The 27,469-nt window shown below is 44.9% G+C and overlaps 2 protein-coding genes across 4 annotated transcripts in view; both read right to left on the reverse strand.

Annotated features, from left to right (window-relative positions):
* LOC126389193 (cytochrome c oxidase subunit 4 isoform 1, mitochondrial) overlaps positions 1-27,469 on the reverse strand; it is a 516,851-nt gene that overhangs the window by 124,424 nt on the left and 364,958 nt on the right. The gene's annotated exons all lie outside the window — the stretch shown is intronic.
* gse1b (Gse1 coiled-coil protein b) overlaps positions 1-27,469 on the reverse strand; it is a 188,423-nt gene that overhangs the window by 109,444 nt on the left and 51,510 nt on the right. Inside the window, exon 2 of the mRNA XM_050042504.1 lies at positions 17,248-17,380. Coding sequence (XP_049898461.1) covers positions 17,248-17,380 — 133 coding nt within the window. The remainder of the gene's footprint in view (positions 1-17,247; positions 17,381-27,469) is intronic.

Consider the following 27,469-nt stretch of genomic DNA (forward strand, 5'->3'; position numbering starts at 1 on the left):
TGTGTGTGTGTGTGTGTGTGTGTGTGTGTGTGTGTGTGTGTGTGTGTGTGTGTGTGTGTGTGTGTGTGCGTGCGTGGGTGTGTGGGGCAAAGTAAGTGACGGGAAGGTGAGTATATTTTAAATGTGTATATACGTATATGTGCGTGTCCAGGCATGTGTGTGTCCTATCTTCTCCCCTCTGATGGTTGACCCCTCACCCTCGCCGCCACCTCTGGACCCTGCAACAATTGTCCCTTTGAGGCACTGGGGCCCCTTTGGCCCCTGAGGGGGAAGGGGAGGTGGAGGGGTGTTGTGTGTGTGTGTGTGTGTGTGTGTGTGTAGTTGCGGTAGAAGACTAGTCATGGCAGTCTGATCCTGAGCTGAGCTAACAGGATTAGAGGAGCCAGGGCTAAGAGGGGTAGAGTCCCCCGACTCTGTCTCTTGGGGATCAGAAATGACACTCGGCCTCAGCAGATGCCCTTAGAGCTGCAGACAGCTAACCCGCAATACAGATTCAAAAGGTGGGAGTGAAAGGGTACCAGCAGACAGTTGCCACTTTGAATCCTCAGAAAAGCGGTAAAAATCTTGAGAGTGCAAAAAAAAAAGCACACACAACTCTTTTTTTCTACTGTCAATGTCCCTTTAGGAAGGAATTTCTGAGCTTTAAAGGTCCAGTGTGCAGGGTTCAGGGGCATCTATAGGCAGGAATGGTATATATATATATTCCTAACTGTGTTTTTTTTTTCACCTTAGAATAGTGGTTCCCAAATGGTCCAGCCACAAGGTCCAGATTTCTCCTAAGTCAAGGTCCACACAGTTTAATACATTCGGCGTCATACTTGGTCATGTCGCCAAAGTAATTTGCTGTTTGTCAAGTAGCTGTCAGTTAGTTACTTACTCTACAGTAGGAAACTGCACTTCAGAATAAAAGCTCTGTGTTGGAAATCACTGTACTATAAATAAAGTGTTGCTTTTTACAAACTTGACACATTAGCCATTCACTTGCTGTCCATTCAGAATAGACCCAGGACCCACTTTTGGAGCACAATCCACCAGTTTGGGACTGCTGCTTTAGAATGAGTCGCTTATATTTACATGCAGAGCTTTTCCTCTTTCACTGAGTCAGCCATGTTGTTTCTACAGTAGCCCAGAATGGACAAATCAAACACTAGCTCTTGATAGGGCCATCCACGTTTTTATGCCCATCAACGTAGTTCTCCCACACGCTTGAAGTTTCAGAGAAATTTCGGTTCTGCAACTTCACCACGAGATGCCACTTAATCCTGCAGTGCTCCCATTGACCAAGACTGCGTTAACTGAAAAAAAGTGAAATGTGTCTTTAAATGAAAGGTAAAGTAGGTGACTGATGGATCTCTCAGGTAGCGACTGGTTAAAAGTGATTAAGACCTGCAGAGCTCATAGAGAACGAATGTGATGCAGTCGATGAGCTGAAACCAAATCAAACCACTACAGACCAGTTTACATGTGGCTCTAATGACGGCTGGCTAAATCACATTGGGCTAATGAATTTAGGGAGTCTCTAATCGAATCTGTGTGATCTGGCTACATGGCTGACATCCGTGTGTGTGTGTGTGTGTGTGTGTGTGTATGTGTGATTATGGATGTGAGGCAGAGAAACTCCGTCTACATGCCTCTGATTCAAAATGAAACAGGGTGTCAGGGTTTTTCTAAAATGTAATAATAAGCATGAAGACATCAAAGTGTTGGGAGGAGAGAAAAGCAGAGCGCGGGAGAGAAATGAGAGGACTAGCTTGTATGCATGTGTATGAGAGTGCATGCATGCATTCATGATTGCACATCTGGCAGCCCAAAGAGTGAGGTTCCACTGTGACCCTATTTAGCTCTCCGTAATATACTCACACTCTCATTACCACCCAGTTTGTTTGCGTGTGTGTGTGTGTGTGTGTGTGTGTGTGTGTGTGTGTGTGTGTGTGTGTGTGTGTGTCTAGCTATTTCTCCCATTATGCTGTGTTTAAACATGAGAGAGCTCTTTGAGACAAGAGAGAGCTGCATGAGGGGATCAAACAACCACACATACACAAACACAGTCAAGTGTACACACACACACACACATACACACACGCTTCAACGTGCTTACACACACACAAACACTCTCACACACACATATGTGTGAAGAGACACAAAACTGCAGTACACCCCCACCCCCCTACTGCTCTGATTAATAAAGGTCAATTAGCAATTATAATTTCCATATTTAATCAGTCCCCTGTGGTGTTGCTCTGTGGCCTGAGCTTTGACAATTGGCTCTTTCTCTCTCTTTCTCTATCTGCTGCTTTCGCACTCCCTCTTTTGCTTTATGTCACGCTCCTTCGCTCTTCCCATCTCCTACGTCATTAACATCTGAGCATCTATCCCTTCTCCTTCTCCTCCTCCTCCTCCTCTCCCAGCCCCTCCCTTCTTACCGTGTCATCCCTCTATCCTCCCCTCCCCCCCCCCTCCTCTCTTTCTCCTCTCCCTCCGTCTTTCCTCCCTTCCTCTCTCTCCCTCTCTGATGAATGCCTCCCCTCATTAATCTTGATGTTTTTCCTCTTGCTGTGTTCTTCCACAGGCCTTCAAACCTCTCGCTAATTGCAATTAATCACCGAGGGAAACAGATGCTGGGAACAAAGGCAACCTGGGGGAGCCATGAGTCTCTACATGTGTATGTGTGAGTGTGTGTGTGTGGGCATCAGTGTGCATGTACTGTATGTGTCCACGTGTGTACAACAGGGTGGGGGTTTGATGAAGCTGTCAGTCAGGTTGCCACACAAAAGTTGGGTGCCTGCAGGGCTCTGACATACAACCCTGGGCTGTGTGTGTGGGGATGTCAGGGGGAGTGCGTGTGGTGTGCTTAAATGTGGGTGATTTTTGCGTGCCGTGCGGTATGTGGTTGACCCTGTCACTGCTCGCCATAGCATCTGTCTAACCCCACTGTGTGGCGACGACAATGAGAGCTCATAAAACAGATAAAGACATGAGTGAGCAGACAACAGGAGAGCAAAGAGGGAAAAAGAGCAGCAGCTTCTTGCTTTAAGAGGATCTGCTAATGGCTGCTCTTTAGTCCAACTTGTACCCCTGTGACACTCGTCTGTCATTTCTGAGTGAAGACCACAGCAGAAACCACACGCAGCAGAATTATTAAAAAACAAACTAACACAAAGAAAATTACAATTCAACATGTTTCTTCCTTCTCTTTCTGATGTTTACTTGAACACGGTGATTACTGAACTCCAGGCGGCGTTATTTTATTCCACCTGCAGAGAATAATCACAGTTTCTTTCTTTCCCGTCTGCCTTCCTTTCTCCAATCCATCCTCACCCTCCCTGCATCCCTCCCTGCATCCCTCCATCCCTCCTTCAGATGTCTGTCGTCACTGCTGGGCCTTCTGTTTCGAGAATTCACACAACAGCTCACTGAGAATACACCCCATGTTCGGGAGAATAAAGCACACAGGCGCCTGCGTACACACAAACACACCAAGACATTATCCATAACTGTTCAGCTGAATCAGAGAGAGCAGTTTAATGTGTGTGTGTGTGTGTGTGTGTGTGTGTGTATTTGTGTGTGTGCTGCGATATTATCCATCACAGCTATCTGCATCACTTATCAGCCACAAGGAGGCAGAGAGAAAAAGGCTCCTGAAAAACACAGACACTCAAAACAAAATGGAGAAGAAATGAAAAGAAACCACAAGTCATATTTTCCACTGGGTACGCACATGCGACAATGCGTGTGTGCTCACACGCGCGCGCGTGCACACACCTAAGGAGAATAGACTCAAACTAAACTACTCAAACCAGACGCAAGCGTTGAAAAACCCATCAAATAATCAGTGGGAGGCGATACAGGGAAAAGATGCAAGGCTCTGCTATGTTTTAACACAAGCTTGTTATGCTCCAAATCCACTCCAGGAACGCAGCAGAGTGTCCAACACAATAGACTTCAGCTCCACCGCAGATAACAGACTACAGCGTCTTTTCTCCCATCACTAGAAGAGGATCATTCTGCTTTGAGCCCCTGCATATGGGGCACCAGGACAATAATGAAATCAAGCTGATCTGATATGTTCTCTGGGATTAACACAATACGGTGACCCCTGCATAAACCCAAGCGCACGCCATCAGCCTCAAACTGCAAGATCTGAGAGATAGCCGGGCTAAAAGAGGGAGATATGGGAAGGAGGGGAGTGTAAGATGGAGGGACGGGAAGGGAGGCAGCGTTAAGAGCGTAGCACCTCATAAATTGCTAAGAAGATGTGAAGCAGGTGCTGTGTTAATGCTCGAGGAGGTGTGGGCCTACCCCATGTTCCCTTACACACTCTTGAACTCTTTCTCTCCCTCACATAATCAAAATAAAGCACAAATCATGCAACGTATCGCCGGCTCTTCTGAAGGGATAAAAAGTTACATTAAAATAAACACTTAATGTTCGGATAATGAGGAAGGGAGAAGGTCTCTGTATATATTTCTCTTAATGTATGCACGAGTGCCATTGAGTCATTGTTAATGACAGCGCAGTGTACACAGCTAAGGCCTGCACCTCTGTTCTGCAGCAGTTTCATCTGTCACTGCTGCTGTCGCACTTCAAAGCCCAAAGCATATTGAGCTGTTTTTCATTTCTAGTAAAAGTAGAGTGGGAGGAGATCTTTACTGAAAGCCTGGAGGAAGCTCTATTAAGTCTCTACTGTTCTTCACCTGACAATCCTATAACTTCAAGAAATGACAAAGCCTTCTTCCCAAAACACAACACCAACCCCCCGCGCCTCACACACACACCCACACATTCCCTTGACAATTCCTTCCCAGCAGGCTCCACTCAGCCTTTATTCATTTTTTATATATCACCTCCTGTGAGTCTATTGCTCGGCACGCAGCAATCGCTGCACTTAACCCATTATGCCAGGTAACGCTCCCCAGAACGGTCGCTCCCTCCCCGGGATAAATTATTAACTTCCTCCACATCCCGCCATTTATCACTGAGCCCCATCGAGCAGAACGGGAGAACCATTGCTCATATCCATGGCAACAAGGGCCTATTTGTGCAGCAGTTGGATGCTGCTGATGATGAGGGGAGAGATGAGGAAGAGGAGGAAGAAAGAAGACAAATAATACCTGCTCTTATCAAGCTCTCTATTGTTAGCATCACCTTGGCTCCTCTCTTGGCGCTTGATTTTTCTTTCTCCTCTTCCGTTACCCCTTTTTTTACAGCCACAATGTGCCGCCCCTTGTCTCTTCCTTGCTTGCTCCTCTCGCCTTATTCACGCCACCCAGCCCTCTCCTCAAGTCTGAGATGGCAGCAGTATGGGTAATTAGATCAGAGCTTTTCTCTTGTCTCCATGGAGATGAATCATACAGTCAGGGTGACAGTCTGAGCTTTAGCGCTACGCGGTAACCTAATCAGAGCGTTTGAACCCCAGCCAGAGCGGCAACATAACCTAATAATACCAACATGAACCTGCGGTGACCTGCATCCCTGCGCACAGCAGTGCACACAGACAGGGGTGACGAGCAGGTCTGGTTAAACACACCAGGTCACATCCCAGGATGTGCAAGTGTGTGTGCATATGTGCATGACCGACTGTCTGAGCTTGGGAGGAGAAAGCCCTCACAGGTGTCCTAATTCATGAGCAATCGCAGCTCATGAATAATTAAACGCAAAATGCAAATGTGCTCCTTTGATCATTTACATTCATGTCTAACAGAATTAATTAATCAAACAAACCTTTTCTTTATCCCCAGTGGAATAGATAAACCAGCAGTCAGAGTGCACAAACACACACACACAGACACACACACATATGCAGGCAGACAAGTATACAAAAAAGAAAAACCCACACAGTAAATAAGTTTACTAATCGCACCATTTAGCCACATCTGAAGAAACAAAATTCTGTGTGCTGAGCAACTTAGCATGACTCAACCTTGGACCAGCCACATGGTGAAGGTGACTTAGTATCACTCCATGTGAGATTACTTTAATCTACTCTAGTAGCTACACCCACTGTATGCTAATACAGTTTGCACAAAAACAGGGAGCCATGTAAGCATAAGCTCTGTGCTGAACGATGACCAGGTGTGTGTCTGTGATAGTAAGAACAATATGTTGTTGTTACGTCTCGGCGTGCAGATACAGGCCGCACTGCACCTTCTGCTGCAACATACACGCCAGCATCAATGGACTTAGTCGCAGGCAAACCTGAAAGCTAAGTCACACAGCCTGACACACAATGCAAAGAGAAGTGCGCTCTAATTCTCCTGTTAGATTGTGAGACAGATGGTTGCTAATGGTTCTGATGGATAACACAACCACACAAATACACACGGAGAAGACACACAAGCCACAGCAGGCTGATCAGGATTTCATAGGCTTTTTGATATGCTCACTCTGAGAGATGGACCTTATAAACAGCCACTCTTCAGCTGACCTCTTGTTTATAGCAACAGTATCATACACAGAGGGAAAGCTCATAAAGAAAGAAACAGATCTGCCTCCCTCCCTCCTCCTCCTCCTCCTCCTCTTCCCTATCTGTCCAGATCTCTGTCTCAGTCCTTTTTCTCGATTAGCGGTCCTCTCCTTCACTTAACCTGCCGCCTCACCAAACCAACTCCTCTCTTTCTCTTAATAAGTCTGTTTGTATGCAGGGCACACTTGCCGAGGCCTCACACAAACACAGACTCCAATACATACACAGGCAAACTCCTGTGACTCCCTGCCAGCTCCGCTCCCCTCCTGTCACACCCTTTTGTCATCAATTTCTCCTCGGTAACAGAGAGAGGCGCGTCTGACTTATGGAGGATATCAATATCTCAGACTTAAAGGGGGAGGAGGGAGGGGCGCACACCTCGGGCTTCTTTTAGGACACCTCGTAAAGCTAAATGATAGTTGAAGGGGATGAGAGACGGAGGGAAAGGCGGGGAGAGAGACAGACGCAGGGAGGAAAAGCGAGTGCCGGTTGTTAACGTGATGGCAGGGGGCCGTAAATAACTGAGATACAGATCTACAGCGTGTTTGTGACGCTTGCGTGTGGGGTATGTTGGTGGTATTAAGAAGGTTAAAAAGGACTGAATGGTTGACCGAGTGATCACCATACAATATGTGTGTGTATTTGACGATTTAGAGCGTGGCTGACAATGTGTATCATCCACAGGCTGATCCTAACAGGGGATTTATGCTAACTGCCACTGTCCAACGTGTCTAACGCTGGGCTGTAAATAGCTGTCCGTCTCCGCTGACATTGCCAAACTGTCCATAAACCTGTCACCTAGGACAGTTTCAGTCAAGCAGGACGGGACAGGCCAGGCAGCCATTAAACTATCAGTTTACACTATGAGTGTGTTTGTTTGTGTGTGTGTGTGTGTGTGTAAATGTGTATGTTGGAGGTGGCGGGGATGTGCTGCATGCATTTGTGTTTCTCCTGGAGGATTTAAATGTTATGCAGAGTGTGGTACGAGGGAGGGACGTTGTGTGTGTTTAAATATTCATGATGCTGTTAAAGGGTACAGGTTGACACAGGTTGAGATTCTCTGTGGTTATTGTAAACAGATACATCGCACTATGGTTAGGCCTTTAACACATGAACACACACGCAACTGTACAGACACAGTCGCTGACACACACACACACACACACACACACACACACACAAAGGTGCTTCTGAATGAGGTCAAGGAGTCAGTGTTGAACTGAGGAGAGGATCAATAGAGCTCTGAGTGTTTGTGCACCTCTCGCCTTCCTCCCACATTTCCTATGCCTTTTTGAGATCTCTCCTCCTATCATCCTTTTCTCTTCCTCCGTCATTTTCCTCATAAACAAAACCAACACTACTCGCGCACACACAACAGAGCAGCAGCCAGTACAACAGGGTATCTGCAAAAGCCCATAAACTCCCACAAACGCACAGAAATGCGAGCACCCGTCTGCTATATGCCATCTCTGCTGTGTGGTATGGCTGTCAGCACTGTATGAGTGTGTCTGGACGTGTCCCAGAGGCTGTGTTCATTCTCTTGTGGGAGATCTATGGCTGGCGACTCCAACTCACTGGCACCCCACTAGCAATAGCACGGATGTGATAGGCAGATGAAAAGAGAACAAGGCAGTGACAGAACGACAAGCAGAGGAGAGGCAGAGAGAACATGTAAAGGACAAAATGCTTTCTTCCCTGGTTGGGAGCATCTCATTTTTTCTCATTAGGGGAACTCATCTGAGCTCAGAGGATAAAAGGAGGACTGATAGCCGGTATTTCTCTCTCACTCCATCCCTCCTCTCCCTCTTTTTCTCCCACTGTGCACATGCCACCTAATTAATTACACCCTACCATCGCTTTGCTACAACAACCACTGCCGGCTAATTAACGGCACGCCTCAATCATGACCCCACTTCAAGGGTTCGGGATGTGTTTGTGTGAGTGTGAGATAGAGAGATCGAGGAGGAGGAGGAGGAGATAGGGAGGAGGACATGTGTATGTGTGATATGCAGTGGAGAGAAAGAAAAATCAGCAGGAGAAAGGAAGGAGAAGAGGAGGATGAATGGATGAAATTTAGCGACTAAGGATTGGTGGGAGAACACAAACCATTCTTTAAAAAAACAGGAATGTAGGTACGATGAGATGAACACTTTGATGTGACAGACAGATGCTCGAGAGACAAGAGGAGAGAGGGATCCAGGAGATAGATGGAGCACCTCCTCTCTACGCCCAGCTGGACTCTATCAGCCAGACTGGAGCCAGAGAGGCTGGTGGGGAGTCCCAACTATGGGGTGTCTCACCCTGGACACGTCACTCCCAATCCCCCCTGAGCCTGCCTGAGCCTGGCCAGACCTCAGCGCTGCTGCAGCCTGCCACGCCAGGCTCCACGGCTCCTACTGCCCCAAACGCAGTCATACTGATCGTATCAGAAAGAAAAATGGAGCGAGGCAGGGCCTACAAAAACACACATAGCCCGGACAAGCTGAAAACCACGTACGCCACATGTAACATCGCCATGGTTGAATTGAGAGCGAGAGAAATGAAGGGAGAGAGACGGCGAGGGAGGGAGCTATAATTTGTTTAGTGTATGTGATTGCATTAGTGTAAGGGTCATATTATTCTTCACCCACGTCACACACACGGAGAGCTGAAGCCCAGTGGGGCAATCATAACATTAATAGTGCTTGACTGGGCCTAGACAGACACAGACACTCACTTACTCACACACACATGCACACAGACACACACACACGTGTTTCCTGTGATCTGCTCAACAGTTTATGCAGAGGAGGACAGAAGGGTGGGAAATGAGAAGATGAGGTGAAAAACAGAAAAGGGGAACCACAGAGGATGTAAAATATATGAGAACAGGAAAATATAGTTAAATAAAGATGAGCTAGAGAGATAAAAATGGCCCAGAACTCAACAGTGCTCAGTAATTTTAACTAACAATCACCTGTCAAAATAATCCTCTGAGCTATTAATTAATAATGTCAAAGACATTACGTAGAACAAGGCATTGATTGTTACTGTAAACACATCCATGTAAATATAAGAGTGAATGCTGATTAACATTTCCTGCATCTAGTTTTATCTACCAAAAAAAGTTTGCGCTGCCCTTGGCACACAGACAAAATCCTTATATTTCAAAAAATTTCGCAAAATAAAAAGATCTGTGTAATTATTTTTGCTGTGGGTGACGGTTGGTACCAGGAAGAAGTAATACGAAGGTCAGGGAGGCTAGAAAGTGTAATTTTAAGAAATATTTCTGTCAGGTAATTGGAAAATATTTATGCTATTTAGTGGCTGATCACACAGGGGGGGTTTACATACATCACTGCAACTTTAAAAGATTCATATTTGTGCACAAAGGTGGTTGAAAGAAAATGTTAATAAGGACAGAAAAGAGGTGAAGGTGAGTATTCCTAACATTTTCATAGATGTTCAGCCACCAGAAAATGGTGGTTTGATTATGATAAATTCATTGAACCCTTCAAATATTTACTGTAATCCATTTTACATTCTATCTGGAGACATTTTTAAGACAAGTGTTCAGCTTTCCTTTTTTTTTCTTCAAACAACCTTGATTAGACAAAAGTGAAACCTAGATATCGTCACTGGTACATTATACAGCAGGGAATGTAAAAAAAAAAAAAAAAAGAAGAGGAAGAAGAGGGCAATATAGTGACAAAGGAAGAGTGAGAGTGAAACAGAATGTACTAGTAATGGGCCAACAGCAGAGTAGAGAGGCCATGTTCGCTGTCAGCCATTAACATGGCCAGGACTAAATTATTCACTGCACTCTGTCACCTTACACAAGCCTGGGCTAACTCACACTAAAGAGGACTGTGTGTGTGTGTGTGTGTGTGTGTGTGTGTGTGTGTGTGTGTGTGTGTGTGTGTGTGTGTGTGTGTGTGTGTGTGTGTGTGCGTGTGAACGTGGTGTGTGTCAGTGTGTGTGTGTAAATGAACGGTGGCTAGTAGGAGGAGGTTAAGGAGGATTCCTTTAAAGAAGGGGCTCAGTATTGCCATCCTGTGGCTAGAACAAGTAAGATACTTTGTGCAAGCCATTTCTATTAGTTGCCACACACACACACACACACACACACACACACACACACACACACTCACGCACACACACAGATACACATGCACGCCGGAATAAGAAATTGGCTTCAATGAGTCTGAAACACATGCAAATAGTGTACCAGCTCTAACCTTTAGATGCCCTTTGAGTGTTATGTGCGGTAAAAAGCGCACACATCCACACAAACATACAAGCAAATAACACTGTGCGCAAACATAAAAAGACAAGGAGGAACAGAGAACTGTTTTGTGTAGAGGAAGCTGATTTCCATGCAGCCTGCTGGTTTACTATGGAACAGGAGAGGCTGGTTAGCAGGAGCAGCTGGGCAAACAATACAACCTCACCTGGAGTCATTTACATGGATTGTGTGTGTGTGTGTGTGTGTGTGTGTGTGTGTGTGTGTATGTGTGTCTGTGTATGTGTGTGTGTGTGTGTGTGTGTGTGTGTGTGTGTGTGTGTGTGCGCTTGTTATGTTGAGAGGGGTGTCTCCTGTTGCTGCTCTTCTTCATCATGTTCCTGAAAATGCCGTTGGCAAGGAAACCAGAGAGAGAGGGAGACCTGAGAGACAAGTCAAGGAGCACAGTTTCGGGTAAGAGCAAGACGAAATGGGGAAGAAAAGGCAGACAAATGAGAGAGGGAAGAATAAAAGCGGAGGATCTTTGGAGGAGAGTGGCGGGGGTTTGGCAGGCATTGGGGGGAGGGGGGTGGTGGTTGGAAGGAGATGGAGGAGGGAGTTAACAGAGGGGAGGCAAAGAGCATGTGACAGTGCGACCCATGCCTCCCACTGACAAGCTTTATTACAGTCCCACCTGCAGCGAGACAGCAAAAAGCACTTAGCCTCAGCCAAGTCGTCCGACAGTGGAGGACAGTTTGGGAGGGAGGGGGGGTAGGAAGGAGAGAGGGATCGAAAAGCAGAAAGGAAGGAGGGTGGAGGTGGAGACAGGGAGGCTGGGTGGGAGGAAGGGATGATTGAAGTCACGGGGTTGCAGAGGGAAGGAGGGAAAATGAGATATTAAGAAAAAGGAAGGGGAAGACAGGAAGAAAACATGCATAAGGAAAAACAAAAGGAAAGGAATTAATCAAATATTGCTCTGTTGTCATTCAAAAATCATCCTCTGCATGAAACCAAATATGGATTGATTTCACCTCCTGTGTGCTTTTTTGAGGCTGTAGTCTATCTGCTGTATATAAAAAGAGACAAGATACAAACACAGACACAACACAGCTTTCTACCAGCTCCAAGTGTGCAGGCGGTCAGGTTTAATCCTGCTTGAACACCTGTTTCCTTTGTGAGGTCAAAGGTCAGGGTCTGGAGGTCTCTCACTAAGTGGTCATCTTTTTCAGGGCTACTGCTGAAACACGTCTGTAACCTGACCTCACTGCTCTGCACTGAGCATTAACCTCACATCGGGTGGCCTCAGCAAGGCCTAAATATAACTTCTCATGAGCCCAGAAGAGGAATTCTTTGGTCCACGTTGCACATAGTTGAGTTTTATTATATATATATATATATATAGTGTATGATGCAAGCCCCGAATAACATAACACTCTCAGATGCTCCTTGCTGTCATCATTTAGTGCAATTCATGCAACGCGTGAGAAGGAAATAATTAAGGGGATGAAATAAAGAGAGGTTTATTACTTCCAGAACGGCGACAGCTCACATCTATTAGTGCTCCAGCCTGCTGATGTATCTGCTGATGAGCTATGGCCAAGTAATGACGTGCTCCGCTGGCTGTGAATCCATAGGTCTCTCCCTAAGTCTACTCTTTCTGGCTCCCAGGCTGTGGATGGAAAACCACAGTCACTAAATCAAACCCATCCGGAGGGAAGACGAGCGAGAGAGAGAGAGAGAGAGAGAGAGAGAGAGAGAGAGAGAGAGAGTGAGGGGGGAGAGAGGGGGTTAACGGCCTGTTTCTCAGCCTTTCGGAGAGAGGAATGTGTTGGAAAGGGTACAAATCAACCAGAAGTGACTGCACAATAAGGTCAGTGTGACCAGAGGAGAATCCTGACTCAAACGGTAGACACACACAAACACACACGCACAGAAACAAACACATTAAGCACACACATGCAAACACAGTGAGTGATTGAAACGGGGCATAACCCCGTGCCCACCCTGTGAGTGGCTAATAACTGTGGCACAGTGCCAAACCCACTGTCTCCTGACTAATTCCCCCATGCCCGCCAGGACTGGCGCCACGCTGCAGAATAGAGCTCTGTTTCTCAAAAATCCTGTGATCATTACATTACTGAATTACTCAAATAGATGGATGAAAAAACAGCCATGCAGGCCATCCAGCTCGCTTGTCCCCTGAAGAAAGGATATAATGGAACAGACAATGGGAACACTGTGAATTAATATTTGTTTGTTGAGACTGCCTCCCCTCACTTAACACACACACACACACACACACACCTCAACGCCCACTCTGCTGGGCTGGAAAAAGAGGGCAGTGAGGTGGCACTCTGCCAAGCGTGGCGCTGCCAAGAGACTCGGTATACCCTGGTCTCCAGTGGCATTTTAATCACATATACACACACACACACTTCCATCTGCTGTGTTTCATGGGAGCGGTGGCAAGCTTGTCACTGTCATTCGAAGTTAGCCCACCCTCCTGACACCCCTACTGAGGGGGGACAAAAGAAAAGGAGAAAAGAGAAGGAGTCGGGAGGGGGCAAGCAGTGGCATTCCTCTCCATGCCTCCTCTGTCACCCTCTGATCTCTCTCTCCAAACACATCTCCTGTCGCCTCTGCATTCAGTGTCCTTGTCCTCCTCTCACCATCCTCCCCGTACCGTCCCTCCCCACCTCCCGGCACACTGCTTCTGTCACCCCTCAGCTCTGTTCTGTCTGTGCACGGCTACTCTCATCCCTCCACCTGCTGCTCTGTTCTCTGGACAACAGATACAAGCACGGGCGGCTGTTATCCCCCTCTCATAGACAGCCTGCTCCTCATTTAACGTGCATGTGTGCCGTGTATGTGCTCTTGCAGCATGGCTGTTTATGGATTGAACCTTACCGCTGCGTTCTCCATGCAAGACTCTTAATGTGAAATGTTAACCGCAGCGGCTAGAGCAACAGCTCAGACATTGATCCTCCTCCCAAGCAAAGGCAGGTTGCCAGATACTATGAATGCCCCAACCAGCACCCACACCCCATCTTCAGTGGTGCTCCATGCCCCCACAGTGGGTAATTGTAATTGTATTGAACTGGCCAGCAGCCAAACGCACAAGACTGCCAAGTCTGCCAAGTCCAGCTGTGCCGCTGCAATCAAAACACACTCACAGCCTATCTCATGACAATCACATCATCAGCATGTGTAACTCCAAGACACACAGATATGCACACACAAACAGAAACACACATATCTCAATATGTATTTGCTCAGTGTGACAAGATTGCGGAGCGAGGGCTGTGATAAAACAGCACAAGGGAATAAATGTTGTAAAGGCTAAATTCACATGGCGGTAAGAGCGGTAGAAGCCAGACAAAGAAGAGCATAATGGTACAATGACTCCTCACCATATATTCTGTCCTTTACATTAGCCCTGTGTGCTTCTCCCTCCATCAGATGTCTACAGAGTGCTGCAGGAATGAGTCCTAAAACCTGGATAAGAGTTAGCATTTTAGCACTCCGGGTTCCCTCGCCTCAAAGTCAATGGCTTTTTTGAAAGGATTGTTTGAGTTAGATGCCCGAAATAAGGTCTGTGGTTAACACAAGCTTAAGAGACTTTCATGTTTTGTTCTACGCCACAAAACACGCCAGTAAATACCCCACTTGTAAATTTTAAAGCCTTTCGTGTCTTAAGTGGCTAAATAAGACTACAGAGCATCATTATGCCAACCACGGCTTTACGGTCTCATTGTGGTGGCAACATTCAAGTCATGCAACCATGATGTAGTTTGTTTATAGAGTTAACTTTTCACTTCTGGCAATTACGCTTCAAAAATCTTTAAAATGGTGTTCATTTGTGAGGATTATTTTGCTGAACAAAACGTGTAAGTGTCATAAACAGAGCTTTTAATCCAAAATCCAATAGAAAAATCCCATTCATCTTTTGTCGAGGGAAACAGGGCGATGTTAACTTCCGTGCTGGCCCACAAATAATCGTCATCCCTGCAGCACTCTGTGCAGACAGTACAGCAGAGGTTCACCTTGTTCCTTCACCACTAGTAGTGATGTATTGACTGTGTGGTTGTTTTGAGCCTGAGCGACTTTTGATATATATGTGAAGCGTTCAGTGAATGTGTTCACAGGACCACAGGCCTGAAGCACATTGCGGGCAGCCTCTATGTCATAACCTCCCCTCTCCAGCCTGTTTCCTGTCTGATAGGAGCTCTTCATGGGCCGCAATATGATGAGACTTTTGACATGAGAAATGGGGATCTCTTGTTTCTCTTTTTGAAAACATATATGTTCTGATTATATTTTAGGATTTTATTATAGTTCTCCTTACCTCACTTAGTGACATTCATATACCACAATGGAATGTGAAAGCACACTGCTTTCCTCTCTCTGTATGCCACTAGTCAAAGCAAACATTTACATTAGAGCCGTGGCCATTAAGCCACTAAATATTCACACACACACACACGCACAATTAAAACTGCAGTGGACAGCAGGACTGTGTAACATCAACCGTCTAAAACCATAAGCCTCTCTCTTTCAGTCTAGCTGCTGCATAGGGGCCCATTTAATGATTTAAACCCAACAGTCTTAAGATCATGACGGATTGTGCACCTCTCTACTCTACTCCGTGTGAACACCGCAAGCGTGTCTTGTGTCACGTTTCTAGCCTGAGCGGAGGAAATGGGCCGTGTCATGTCAGTGCGAGCCGCAGCGTAACACGCATGATGGAGAGCACTTAAATAACTCATGAAAACCCTGTTCTCAAACCACACTAGACCACTGGGAGGAACTCTCAGTCTTCTGCATGTACGTTGTGTGTGTGTGTGTGTGTGTGTGTGTGTGTGTGTGTGAGTGTGTGTGGATGTGCGGTGGCCCTGTTTGTCATGACTGTTTAACCAGGTGCTTTTGAGTGTGTTGTGGTTGAGCTATTGTGTGTGTGTTTGTGGGTTCAGTTGGAAAGAGAGCTTGAGATGAGTTTCTGTAAACGACAGGGGGGCCCTCACGGCTAAACAGAAATAGCCTTAGAGAAAAGAGGGCGAGAGAGAGTGGCCTGTGCAGGAGGAAGTGGTGCGCAAGACAGAAAGAGAAAAAAAAAGTGACAAAAAGGAGGGTGGAGAATTTAAAAAATTAGATTTACAAAACTGCTGTGTTTAAAAGTGCAAATGCTTGTTTAAAAAAAAAGAAGAGAGAGGAAGAGAGGGAATAGATATCCAGTGAAAAGGCAGTCCAGCTACACTGATAAGAGGAGACAGCAGCACTTTCCACATAAACGCACTAAGCTCCAAAACCCACTGTAGTGATGGCCTCCCTCGGGGCATACTCACACATACACGCTCGCATGTCACTTATTTTTTGTGTCTGTGCCTGCTTCATCATGACATCTTCCAACTCATCTCTCAGTCTCGTTTTATCACTACTATCCTCTCCTTCACCAGTATCCCCAAAAACCTGCTTATTCATCTATCTGGCTGAATACTATACTGTGGGAGAAGGAGATGGGAGTGAAATGACCGCAAAACCTGTAATCCACAGCTCTGGGTCGAAGTGATTAGTGGTTCCCACACTAGAAGCTAAGATTAACAACAGAAAAAAAAAAAACAAGAGTAAAATTTGGTGTGTAAGCATGTGCATTTGTATGTGAACATTGACAGAGGTCAGTGCTGGGACAGTTGAGAGTCTTAGTGTGTACACTTTTTGGACAGGTTGGGTTTGCTGGTTTGCATTGCTGACAATTAAAAGCAGTTGCTGTCAAACAATGCGCTGAAAGGAGGTGGAGGGATCAGATGCCCTGCACATTTGCAAAACAAAGTGCAGGGAAATCATTCTAACCTCCTCCTGGTATCACGCAGCAGCATGTGTAGGTTGACTGGTGTAATTACAAAAGATGGAAAGAGTTAATCCAGTTTAGGGTGAGAGGGCGTTAGCTATAGTAGGTACATATATATAGATAAAATGCAGTGCAGGAGTGTGGTTGAAGCGTTACCAGAGGATGAAGTGTTAGAAGACATGACAGCACAAGCCTAAAAAAGAAGAACTCAAAAGATTTTTTATGAGTGTTAGAGCCGCCTCAGACCTAATCTTATTCACACCAGGGGTCTCACTACTTCCTGTGTTGCCACACAGGAGGGTCAGGAGGACACCTCACACAGGAAAAGAGAAGCAGAGATATGATGCTGGCTAAGTGAAGAGATATATATTCAGAGGATACGGCTTATTCTGAAGGCTGAACCAAAGCATTTACCGCTGTATGTTGTGAATGAAAGCCTCTCTCACAGCTGTGGCCACACAGAGTGAGGAGATCAAGAAATGCAACATGAAACATAACAAATGTGTCAAATAATGCAGCTAGTTATTGGAGAATAGCCACTGGGGTGTTTTCACTGCAGTGGTGTGTAGTAACATGTATCAAAGATCACACTGGTGCGAAGTGAAATGCTATGCTTTTTATGGATTCATCCAGTCACAGCAACAAAGCGGAGGTAAAAATAAAAAAAGACAGAGGAAAGGACAGTAAAACATGACATGTAAAAGTAGGAGATCTGGCATTAATGAGAGCTATACTCACTGGAAAGTGGGCGTTCAGCTTTATCTGGCTCCGAGGTCACTGGTTGAGAAGGAGTATGGTCACGTGCAGGCTGCGAAGGCCCCGAATCGACCTCCTTACTGGCTCCAGCCGCGCTCTCAATCACAGTGCACGCCTGAAAGATATAAAAACATAATTAACATACGAGAAACAAAGGAGGAGGTTTAATATTACAATGTCCTTTTGTACAGTAAGATAGAGGTGAAGTCGATTGATCGCACTTGAATCAATGAGTGATTTCAATATAAGTCCCCAAAACTAATAACATACAGCTCAAGCTGCTACACACATACACTAAGAGGTGCCCTGATAATGATATATAACTAACCATTATTGAGGCTACAACAGCTATACTGACATAATAGTAAAATCTAAACAATAAAAAGACACTGATGGTGCAAATATAGCAATTTACTGCTGATGTAGCCCGTCGTCAGTGTAACCATTTTTAGCTGCTGTCACAGCACTCAGATTTCTGCTATAAAAAGACAACAACTAAAGGGGATGCAGAGCTGGGTGAAGAAGTGTCCCTTCCCTGAAGTGACAGAGCCGCAAAACAGACAGACAGACAGACAGACAGACGTAATCAAAGACAGAAAGAGACAGAGAGAGAGAAAGAGTTTTCCTGACAGCCCAAGTCTGTTTGGATGTGCTCCACTCTGCTCCCCTCCGCAGCTGAAAGAGGAAAGAGGGATGAGCCTTCAGGAGAGAGACAAGCTGACCATGAAAAGCAGAGGGAGTAGCAGAGGGTGGCTGTCAGCGAGGGGAGAGGGAGAGGAAGAAGTGGGGGAGAGTTTAAAAGAGGCTGTGATGGCTCCCTCCATTGACGAGCAGCAGAGAGACAGGCAGGGGAGGTGCAGCGCATCTTAAGACAAAAAGGCACCCTGGGCTGATGAAATATACATAGCTCTCAGCTGGAGACAGAGACACAGAGCGACAGAGCAGAGGAGGGCCCTGAAGACTGACGAGGCTCCGCAACCCCTCCTAAACACACACTGCTAAAAATAAAACACACAGACACATTCCTAATGACTTCTCATGAGGAGCCAGGGGGGAAGTAGTTAGTGCTTTTTTTTTTATCGTGTGTGTGTGTGTGTGTGTGTTCATATGCTTAACACTCACACAGCACATGCAGGTGTTTGTGAGCATCATGGTGCATCAATGTTTCCTCCTACAGTTACAGACTGAGTTGATAAAACCGCAACAGTAGCTATGACACAAAAAGTGTTTTGGCTGTTGGCCTATAATCCACCTGCTGGTCAGGGGGATTTTTTTGGTTAGGAGTTTGTTTCAACTGCCTCTCTCAGACCTGCCCACCTGTCCTCTCTTAAAGCCCAGGCAGCTGCCTCCGCCAGTTAAAAACCATTTAAACACACCTCACTTAACAATAAACTCACCCTTTGTTCAAGCTAACGATCCACCTCTCCCACGCACTCTCAGTAATGGCTATGCCACTGAAGTATTGGGATTCTCATGCGAGTGTATTTGTGTGTCTGTATGTGTTAGACTGAGTATATTCACTTCTTTGCTTTGTCGAGTCTCCCTACTTATCTTGTCCTCCTCATGAGACACATTGGGTGTGCCTCCCCAGTCTGAATCCCTAACACGTCAGGTGTAAGCAAAAGAAACTTGCAGGTAAATAGTCATGTCTGAGCCTGGGGATTACCTCTCCTCTGGAAAACATACAAAGCAAACATGCCTAGAGGTTTCCTAACCTTTGCTGTCTGTTTTTTTTTCTTACTCTCGTGAGGGGCTTGTTGATGAATTCCCCACTCTGTATAGAAACTGTAAAGATGAGGAAAAAGATATTGGAGTAAAAAAAGTGTGAACTGCTCTGTCAGGTCAGGGCCATGAGCCTTTATAAATTAATCACTGGGATATTGTTGCTTCTTTCATCCACAAAACACCTGTTGGAAAGTAACACTCAACATACTGGCCTTGAAGAACAAGCTGGGATGCCAACATTTGATGGTACGCATTTGGCTGCTGCCATCATTGCTGCCAAATGACTCATTTATGCCCATATAATTAGGGAGGGGCATGATTACTTACAGAGAATCGTGTTACATAAGACTCAACCATTAGATAGTTCTGAGCTTAACAAGACTAAAACTCTACAGTCGTGCTCGCAGCTCTGTGCGGCTGTACTTACATACAGCAGTGCTTTAAGCTAAATGCTAACAACAGCATGCTAACATTCTCACAATGACAGTGTAAACATGCTGATGTTCAACAAAGCGGCAACCTCTGGGGCTTAGAAAATGAAGTGCCAAACACTGCAGTTCCTTAAAGTTCCTTAAATGGCCACTTGTGGCTGGTACCAAAACAGTCAATCCCCATAGAACCCCAAGTTTAAATGTCCAGCTTCATAGTAGAAATAAACATGTTTACAGCTTGGTACAAAAAATGGTTTTAGTGTCTATAGCTAATTTCAACATTCATTCGTGAAATTTTAAATAACTCACCCTTTACATTTTATTAAGGCTAAAGTTATGTATATGTAAGGATGGGCCCGCTTTCGTGACAGACTGTCTATAGCCCCATTTCCATCGAGCAGTACGATATGATACAGTTCAGTTTGGTAAGCTTTTTTTCCATTGCCACTGTGAAAAGTTGTGGATGGTACCAATGGAACCGTTCCATACCTTCCCCATTTTTGGTCCCCCCTCTGCTGGGGTACCTAGCATACAGATCTGGTACTAAAAGGTGGAGCTGTGAACACTGCAGTCTGTTGACTGGTCAATAGAGGAAGGTCACTCTGCTCAGGGCTGAGTTGTGGCTGGTTTTGAGGCTCATGTAACCACTGTTCATACCATGGAGAGTTTTATTAGTAGACTGTAACTATAAAATGAAATTATGTTTTGCTGCCTCTTGCTGCAGCTGTAGTCAGAGTAAAAAATAACTTAATTCACTGCGCTTACTGTCGGCTACTTTTAAGGCGGAACGTTAACTTGTAATGTCACTCAATGCATGAGTTGACAACATGAATCAATCAACACACACCTTAAATTTCACTTTAACAACTTTGACCATTACTAAGGTTTTTGTATGACATACACTTTTAGTAATGAAAGGATCTTCAGGCTATGTATGTAATATTTCGGCCAGGTTATGTGAAGTGCATACATTCTAATCCTCACTTGGAGAAAAAAAAGCGTTGTGGAGCATCATCCTGTGGACTAAATGTCCAAAGCCACTATTTTTGAATACCCCATGGAGAGACTCTCACTGCAGCCTGTTTCATTTTGTTTTTAAAATGTCGGCGTGTAACTCCGTTCTGCCCAGACTTCCATCTTTGTCACTGGTAAAGAGGAAATACAGCAAGTGCTGGTCGGAACAATGAGTGACAACAACCCCGCCCACATTTAAGAGAACTGTTTGCGGTGGAAATGCTAAGCGAACCTACGGTCTAGGTACCATGTCTGATACTTTTGGTTCCAAAGGTACAGATCCACCCTTCACTCACACACAGCTACACCCTAAGTAGGAAGTAATGATTGCCATGTTCACCAGTATTGTAGCATGTTATTACGCTGATGACATTTGCTAATTTGCATTAAACACAAAGTACTGTATTGTAATGTCCTTTTTTGGTTATAGCCAAAGAATCGGACAAATTAATTTGGTGACACATGTTAAGTTCTTTGATGCCACATCACGGCAAAATAAAAATAATTGAAGGCAATATTATGCTTTTTTAAATTTAAAAACTGTCTGAGTTTATATGCAGACTTGATATATGCCCTTTAAAAAGAGGGAACAGAGCAGGGACATGTAAGATGCAGCGCAGGAGTCAGGAGGTGAAATGAGAAGGATCCAGAGAGGTAGCACTAATTGAGGTTAATTCCACAGTTCAGCATTATCTCCTCTAATCGGCAAGAGGGAAGTTGGTAATGGATGATGTTGCAGGACATGGAGAGGGCCTGCCAGCAGAAATCACACAGCAGTGCGGAGTCCTGTATGCCCCCAAAGGATCACAAGACATTAGCAGCTGAGTACAGATCTTGATATGAAGCTGCAGATAAACAGAGAGTCCGGAGGGCCTGCGGGCTTGCAGAGGGACAAGTGTGAGTCCTTGTATGCATGTACGAGTGTGTTCAAGAGGCAGGCTTGTCAATCAAGATAGTCAAAACCTCTCGAGTCATTTGCCTGTCTCAACCCACGTCTCACCTGTCAACCTCTCGAAGCAATGCTGACACGGTCTTGCACACACGCACCCTACTCAGGACTCAATGTCACTTCCTAGTAGTGACACACGGGGAGTGATGGGGTGATACACATGCACATCACCCAGAAACACATGCACCCTCTAACAATAACTCTCTCCTTCACACACACACACATTGTGACCTAACCCAGGCCTCTCCAGGGACGAGCTCTTTTATCACAGCCATGCCCGTCGATACTTGAGCCCTGCACAACATCTGCAGTTCAACACCTACCAGATTCATTAAGGAGGAGGACGGAGTCAGAAGCAAAACGGTACATCGATAAGCACAGGAGGTGGGTGCACATGCGTGTGTGTGTGTGTGTGTGTCACCAGGGGCCAGGGCCATCCATAAACACCGCTGACAGTCTAGACAGGAAATACACTTGAGGATGTCGATAAGTTAGTCAGCAGGGGTGAGGACAGATCAATAGGAACACAGGATGATGTCAGTGGCTGCAGATGAGATCACCTGAGGAGACGAAGGATCTACACATGCGATATGAAATGAATTGTGTTAGCACAAAGTGTTCCATATTACCTATTTTACAGGAACTATGGAGGGAGTTAGACCAAAATCCTCCTCTACAACCAGCTGAAGAGTCAACTGAGACTAGACTAGACTTCTGAAAGAGCTTCAAGCAATAAATTGTGTAATTATTTGCTCTGGTGCCATGTCTAGCTGTTGTTCTGCCTTTGTTGCACTGGCATTACCAGTTGAATCAATGTTGTGTTACATAATTTCATGTTAAGAGTGTTGCAATGCACATGTTTATTCATGTGAAAATGCCACAGATTATAACTTCAATATTATTGGGAATAAATACCTCCAGAGGCATACAGTGATTCTCCCTTGAGATTTCACAAAACGAAGGAGATGAAGTTGATTTCACCCACAGGACGTGACTGCCCTATATCACGTTTGCCTTTCTTGCCATGGTGTTGAGCGCAAGTGCCTGTGTGTGTGTGTGTATGTGTGTGTGTGTGTGTGTGTGCGCGCGCTCGGGCAGATGTGTGTTTGCGTGTGTTCTCAGCTCTACTGACATTTCCTCGAACGTGGTTGACATTTCCAGGGGATTTGAAGATTTGATCCCTTCTGTGTTTGAAGAGTTGTGTGCTGCCCTCCTCAAAACACTGAGGGAAACGCTGCAGCAGAGCCAGCAGTGTGACCTGCCTTCGGGGGCCTTACTCTACAGCATTTGGAGCAGCCCGTTCTCACTCACCCGAAGTGTGATCAGGAGAAGACCTGCACTATACATTGCCTGCCTTTTAGAGATGACTGGTTCACTGCTTGGTCTTTTACTTAGTCTTGCTGTTTTCCCCTGAGCTGCGGAGTGTTTCTGCTTCTCTCAACTGAGGCAGAAAAGCTATCACCAAAAGATATGAGAGAGGAAAGTAGATAGAGATGGTGTGGGAGGGAGCGGGAGGGAGAGAAAGCAAGAAAGTGTGAGAGGGAGAGGGAGGGAGAGATCTGTTTCTCCTGCCACAGGCTGGTTAGTGGAGCGAACTGACACAGACTGACATCTCTCTTCCACGGAGGCCGAAAAAGAGCCTCACTACTCTTTGTCCATTACTCTCCCTCTCTCTCTACAACCTTCCCTCTTCTTACTCTTTCAGCCGTCCTGCCCTCTCTTTCTCTCTGCCCACCCTGCGGCTCCCATGTCTTGCTTTTTCTGCCTGGATGGACTCTGTAGCAGTCCTGTCCTAGCCTGGGGCTCAAATTACACCCAACCACCCTGTGCTGACCACACATGCACACACAAACACACGCATATATAGACACACATGCAAGCCCATACAGTAGCCATGAGGAGGCCCAGGGCCCAAACACAGGTCAGGCTTGGGTCAGTCAAGGGCAGGAGGACGGAAGCCTGACAGAAGCAAGCCTCGCACTGAGGGAAGCTGCATAGACACATTAACACAAAAGACACAAGTAGATGCATACAGAGGTGCACATGCATGTATCAACTGATACTTGTGAAGGACTTTAAAAGTTTGAAATATTACATTTTAAAGACAAACAAAATTTGCCTTGCTCACGTGTCTATGCATGACTGAATGTGTAAAACTGTAAATATCCACACCACATGAATATATCATAACAGATAAAAGTATACACACACACACGGCTGGAACACTAACTAAACTAGATATTCATCATGAGGCATATTGCTCAACCTGCTATGCCCCAAAATAAAACACCTGCACATTTGACTGTAAGTCATGTACAGCAAAATAAAAGGCATCTTTTCACTGCAACAGTAGAACTGATGCTGGACACGACCTTGGAGCAAGTCAGAACTAGCTTCAGTCTCTTATCCAAAGACATAAATCAACAAATAAAAGAATCACTGATGAGATTCAGACTGAATCAGCGCTACGTTCTCACTCTAACTACACCTGCATTGTAAGAACACAAACCAAAACATAACCCCCAGCAGTACAGAATACTGAAGGTCAGTGGATCAGCCAGAGTGGATGCTGATCTGACCTCAGAGCTCAATATCCTCCTGTCCTTCAAATGCCAGTGATATTATGGCTGTAAAACATGTGCATCCTGGTGGGGAGCAGAGCTCAAAGGAAGGGAAGCACAGCATTCGATGCATCACAGCAAACATCTGGCCACTTCCTGGGTTGGATTGTCCTCGGGAACAGGATGCATGGGTACAAGCACCTTGATAACTACATGTGATGCTCATAGTACACAGAGCAGGAGCAGGGAGGGACTTCCACGCTACCACTGCGTATATCTGCATGAATATGTGCAGTGTCTTTTACTCCTGTCTGTTTTATCCATTTTAATTCATCTTGGCTCATGAGGTAGGGCCGTCGTCTACCAATCAGAAGGTCAGTTCAATCCCTGACCCTTGCAGTCTACATGTCAAAGTGTCCTTGGACAAGACACTGACGCTCAATTTCTGAGGGCGTGTGAATGTTTATCTGATGAGCAGGTGGAACCAGCGTATGAATGCGTGTCTGAATGGATGAATGTTGCCTGTATTGTAAAGTGCTTTGAGTGGTCGCTAAGACTAGAAAAGCTTAGAAATGCAGTCCATTTACCATCTTTAGAATTCAGATTCAAGGTTGTTAGACTATTATTTCAGAGTTATTTGAATTGAGACTTAGATAGGTTAAACCTGCAGTTTGGTCTCACACTGCAGGGTGAGAAGAAGCTAGACGAATGTCAATAAATCAAGAAAAATGCTCCTTCATGGCACTACACTTCGTCCTTGGGCTAACGCTCCAAATACATAAATGCACTCAATCTTACTCAGCCTCAGACACAAAGCTTTATACACAAAAAAAGTGTGCGCAGACAGGTAGTCACATGTTTACACAGAGACACACATACACACACACACACAGCTGGCGACTACTGCAGGGCTGCGTCTTTCTCCCAAGTCTGTTGGGAACTCTAACAGGAAGAGGGTAAGTGCTATCGATTGGCTTCTTCCTGCTTGGCCCGGCTGTCAGAGCAAAAACAAGTTGACCGTTTGACCGTCTGCTTTTCAGTGCAGCACTAACTACATGTAGTCATGTACACACACACACACAAGCACACACAGTGCTTGCCTTCCAGTTCCTGTAGGATTTAAGGATACACCTGAAGCACTCTAGTACCAGGTCCTATTGTGTTTATGTGTGAGTGAGGAACGTTTGGAGTCATAAATTGAGGACCTGCACAAATGATTGATTATTACTATTGTTTTTATTTAACAATTATTGGCAGCAGAAGTGATAAGCGCTGTTAGTCAACCTGGCAATCATGTGTAATTGCATTGAGGCCACGACCATACAAAGGATGAAGTGGATTGAGAAAATGAATGTATTAATGATTCAATTCACAGAATATGTGTTATCAAGTACATGCTACTGGACTGTTTTCTGAAAATCACAGTATGCATGTCATGTATAGAGTGAGCATGTACACATGTAGCAAGAAAAGCCGATGTGGAGACAGGCACGGGTCAATATAAAACTCTCCTCTGGGCAGCACTGTGACATTATGAACAGAAATCTCTGCCGCACTCGGCTCTCTCTTCGATGGCATTTAGATATGAGGCAGAGGAAAGATGGAAGGATACAAATCAGTAGGAGGGATAAGTGGATGAGCAGATAAACAGACTGACGGAGACACAGAGGCTGCTCGTTGGGGTTTAACAAATCAAAGGGAGAAATGGAAGAAGAGAACAGTGGCTTGTGTGTGTTTATGTGTGTGTGTGTTTGTGTGCATCTGCACTACTGACACTCTTTGTTTCCAGCTATACATAAATGCCTCATTTAGCAGACGTGAACAGACATGTTGATGTGCAGAAGTAAACCGATTTCTTTTAGCTTCTAACACAAACACAAGTTGTGGCACAATAGGAGTGGTGAAGGCCACTGTTCCTTTTATTTCTGTGACAAGTGTTATTGCAAACTATGGGAGACTAGTTTGCAGAGGAGGGACCAAGCCATCGTTTTGCAAGTCACAAGCAAGCCTCAAATCTTTGCATTTAAGTACCAAGTTAAGACAAGCGAGTCCTAAGTCAAGATTGATGAGTCCCAAGTCACATCCCGTATCCTTAACTTCGAGTTTCAGGTCTTAAACAAGTCATAATGCGCTCCTCGCCAAATTAAATTCCATTTCAACAATGGAGTAACAATATATACATTTAAATAATTATCAGTGCTTTTTAAAATTCATATTTACTTTCTTAAAACAACTCTGTTGGAAGTTGATGTGGCTGTCTTTAATTTTCTGCAAAATACTGCAATTCTTTTTTTGTTGACAAATGCATCATTTTTGTATGTGAACAGAATGATCCTTGGTATTGTTTTTTCCAAATGACGCTCAGTAACACAATTCTAGTTCTTTGTGGTTTTCTCTTGCAACTTAATTGGATGCCAAGTGTCGACTTGCGGGGAATGAGTGACGCTAACAGGAAGGTGTTGATGCAGGAAATAAAGGGAACTGAATTCATTTGAGGCACACTTTTTAAATAACACTTTTACATCTTTGGACCTGAGGAAAGGTATCATGTACTTTCAAGTCAAAGGCTCAAGTCCAAGTGAAGTCACGAGTCATTGGTGTGAAAGTCCAAGTCGAGTTAAAAGTCTTTTTTGATTTTGTCAGGTCCTGTCTAAGGTCATCAAATTTGTGACTTGAGTCTGACTTGACTCCACTCCTCTGCTAGTTTGGGACAATTGCCAAAGTCTTTATCTTTTATCACTAAGATTTAACTTGCTTCTTAACCTTCCACGATGGTGCAGTGCCAGCAAGATGTTTGTAAATGTTGGTGTGCCTACCTGCATTAATACGAAATCTTTTATATTGATATATGTATATGTACATATTACAGGCTCTCTGTCTCAGAAAATGGTATTATCCAGTCCTTGGCCAATCCTGAGTTGAGCCCAGTCAGGTTTTCATCAAGACTGTGGGACCACTGGCTCTCCAGCTTGTTTGTGGGTGCAATTTATTGAATTTTGTCTTTTTATATGAACTTGCATAATGTAGTGTTGGGTATTTCTTGTCTTTTTTTTATACATATTGTATTTATAGGATCGTATTTTTGTAAAAGACGACTGTCTTTAAAAAAAAGATAATGTAACACATATCATAACAAGGAAGACAAAAACAAACACACTCCTGAAATGACTCAACTCGCCAAATGATATCCTGCACAATTTGGTGAAAAACAGCTTTAACGAATGTATGGTTAAAGAGAACATTATGAGGTTATTATTATTATTTTATTTTATTTTATCTTATTCTATTCTATTATGTTTTATTTATTATTACTTTTAAGGTGCAACTCTGACACACACATACACCCAGAAACAATCAATGTCATTACATTTCCAGTAAAGTTATTAAATAGTCTTTCCTCTCATATTTCCTGGCCGAGCTGAAGTTTACAGTAGTTGTAAAACTCACTTTGGTTCCATTTTATTTACCCTGATTTAGCACATTATATCAAAGGTGCAGTGTAAATACGAACATCTTCAATATTA

Source organism: Epinephelus moara, chromosome 1 (genome assembly GCF_006386435.1).
Source record: "Epinephelus moara isolate mb chromosome 1, YSFRI_EMoa_1.0, whole genome shotgun sequence".
NCBI lineage: Eukaryota > Metazoa > Chordata > Actinopteri > Perciformes > Serranidae > Epinephelus > Epinephelus moara.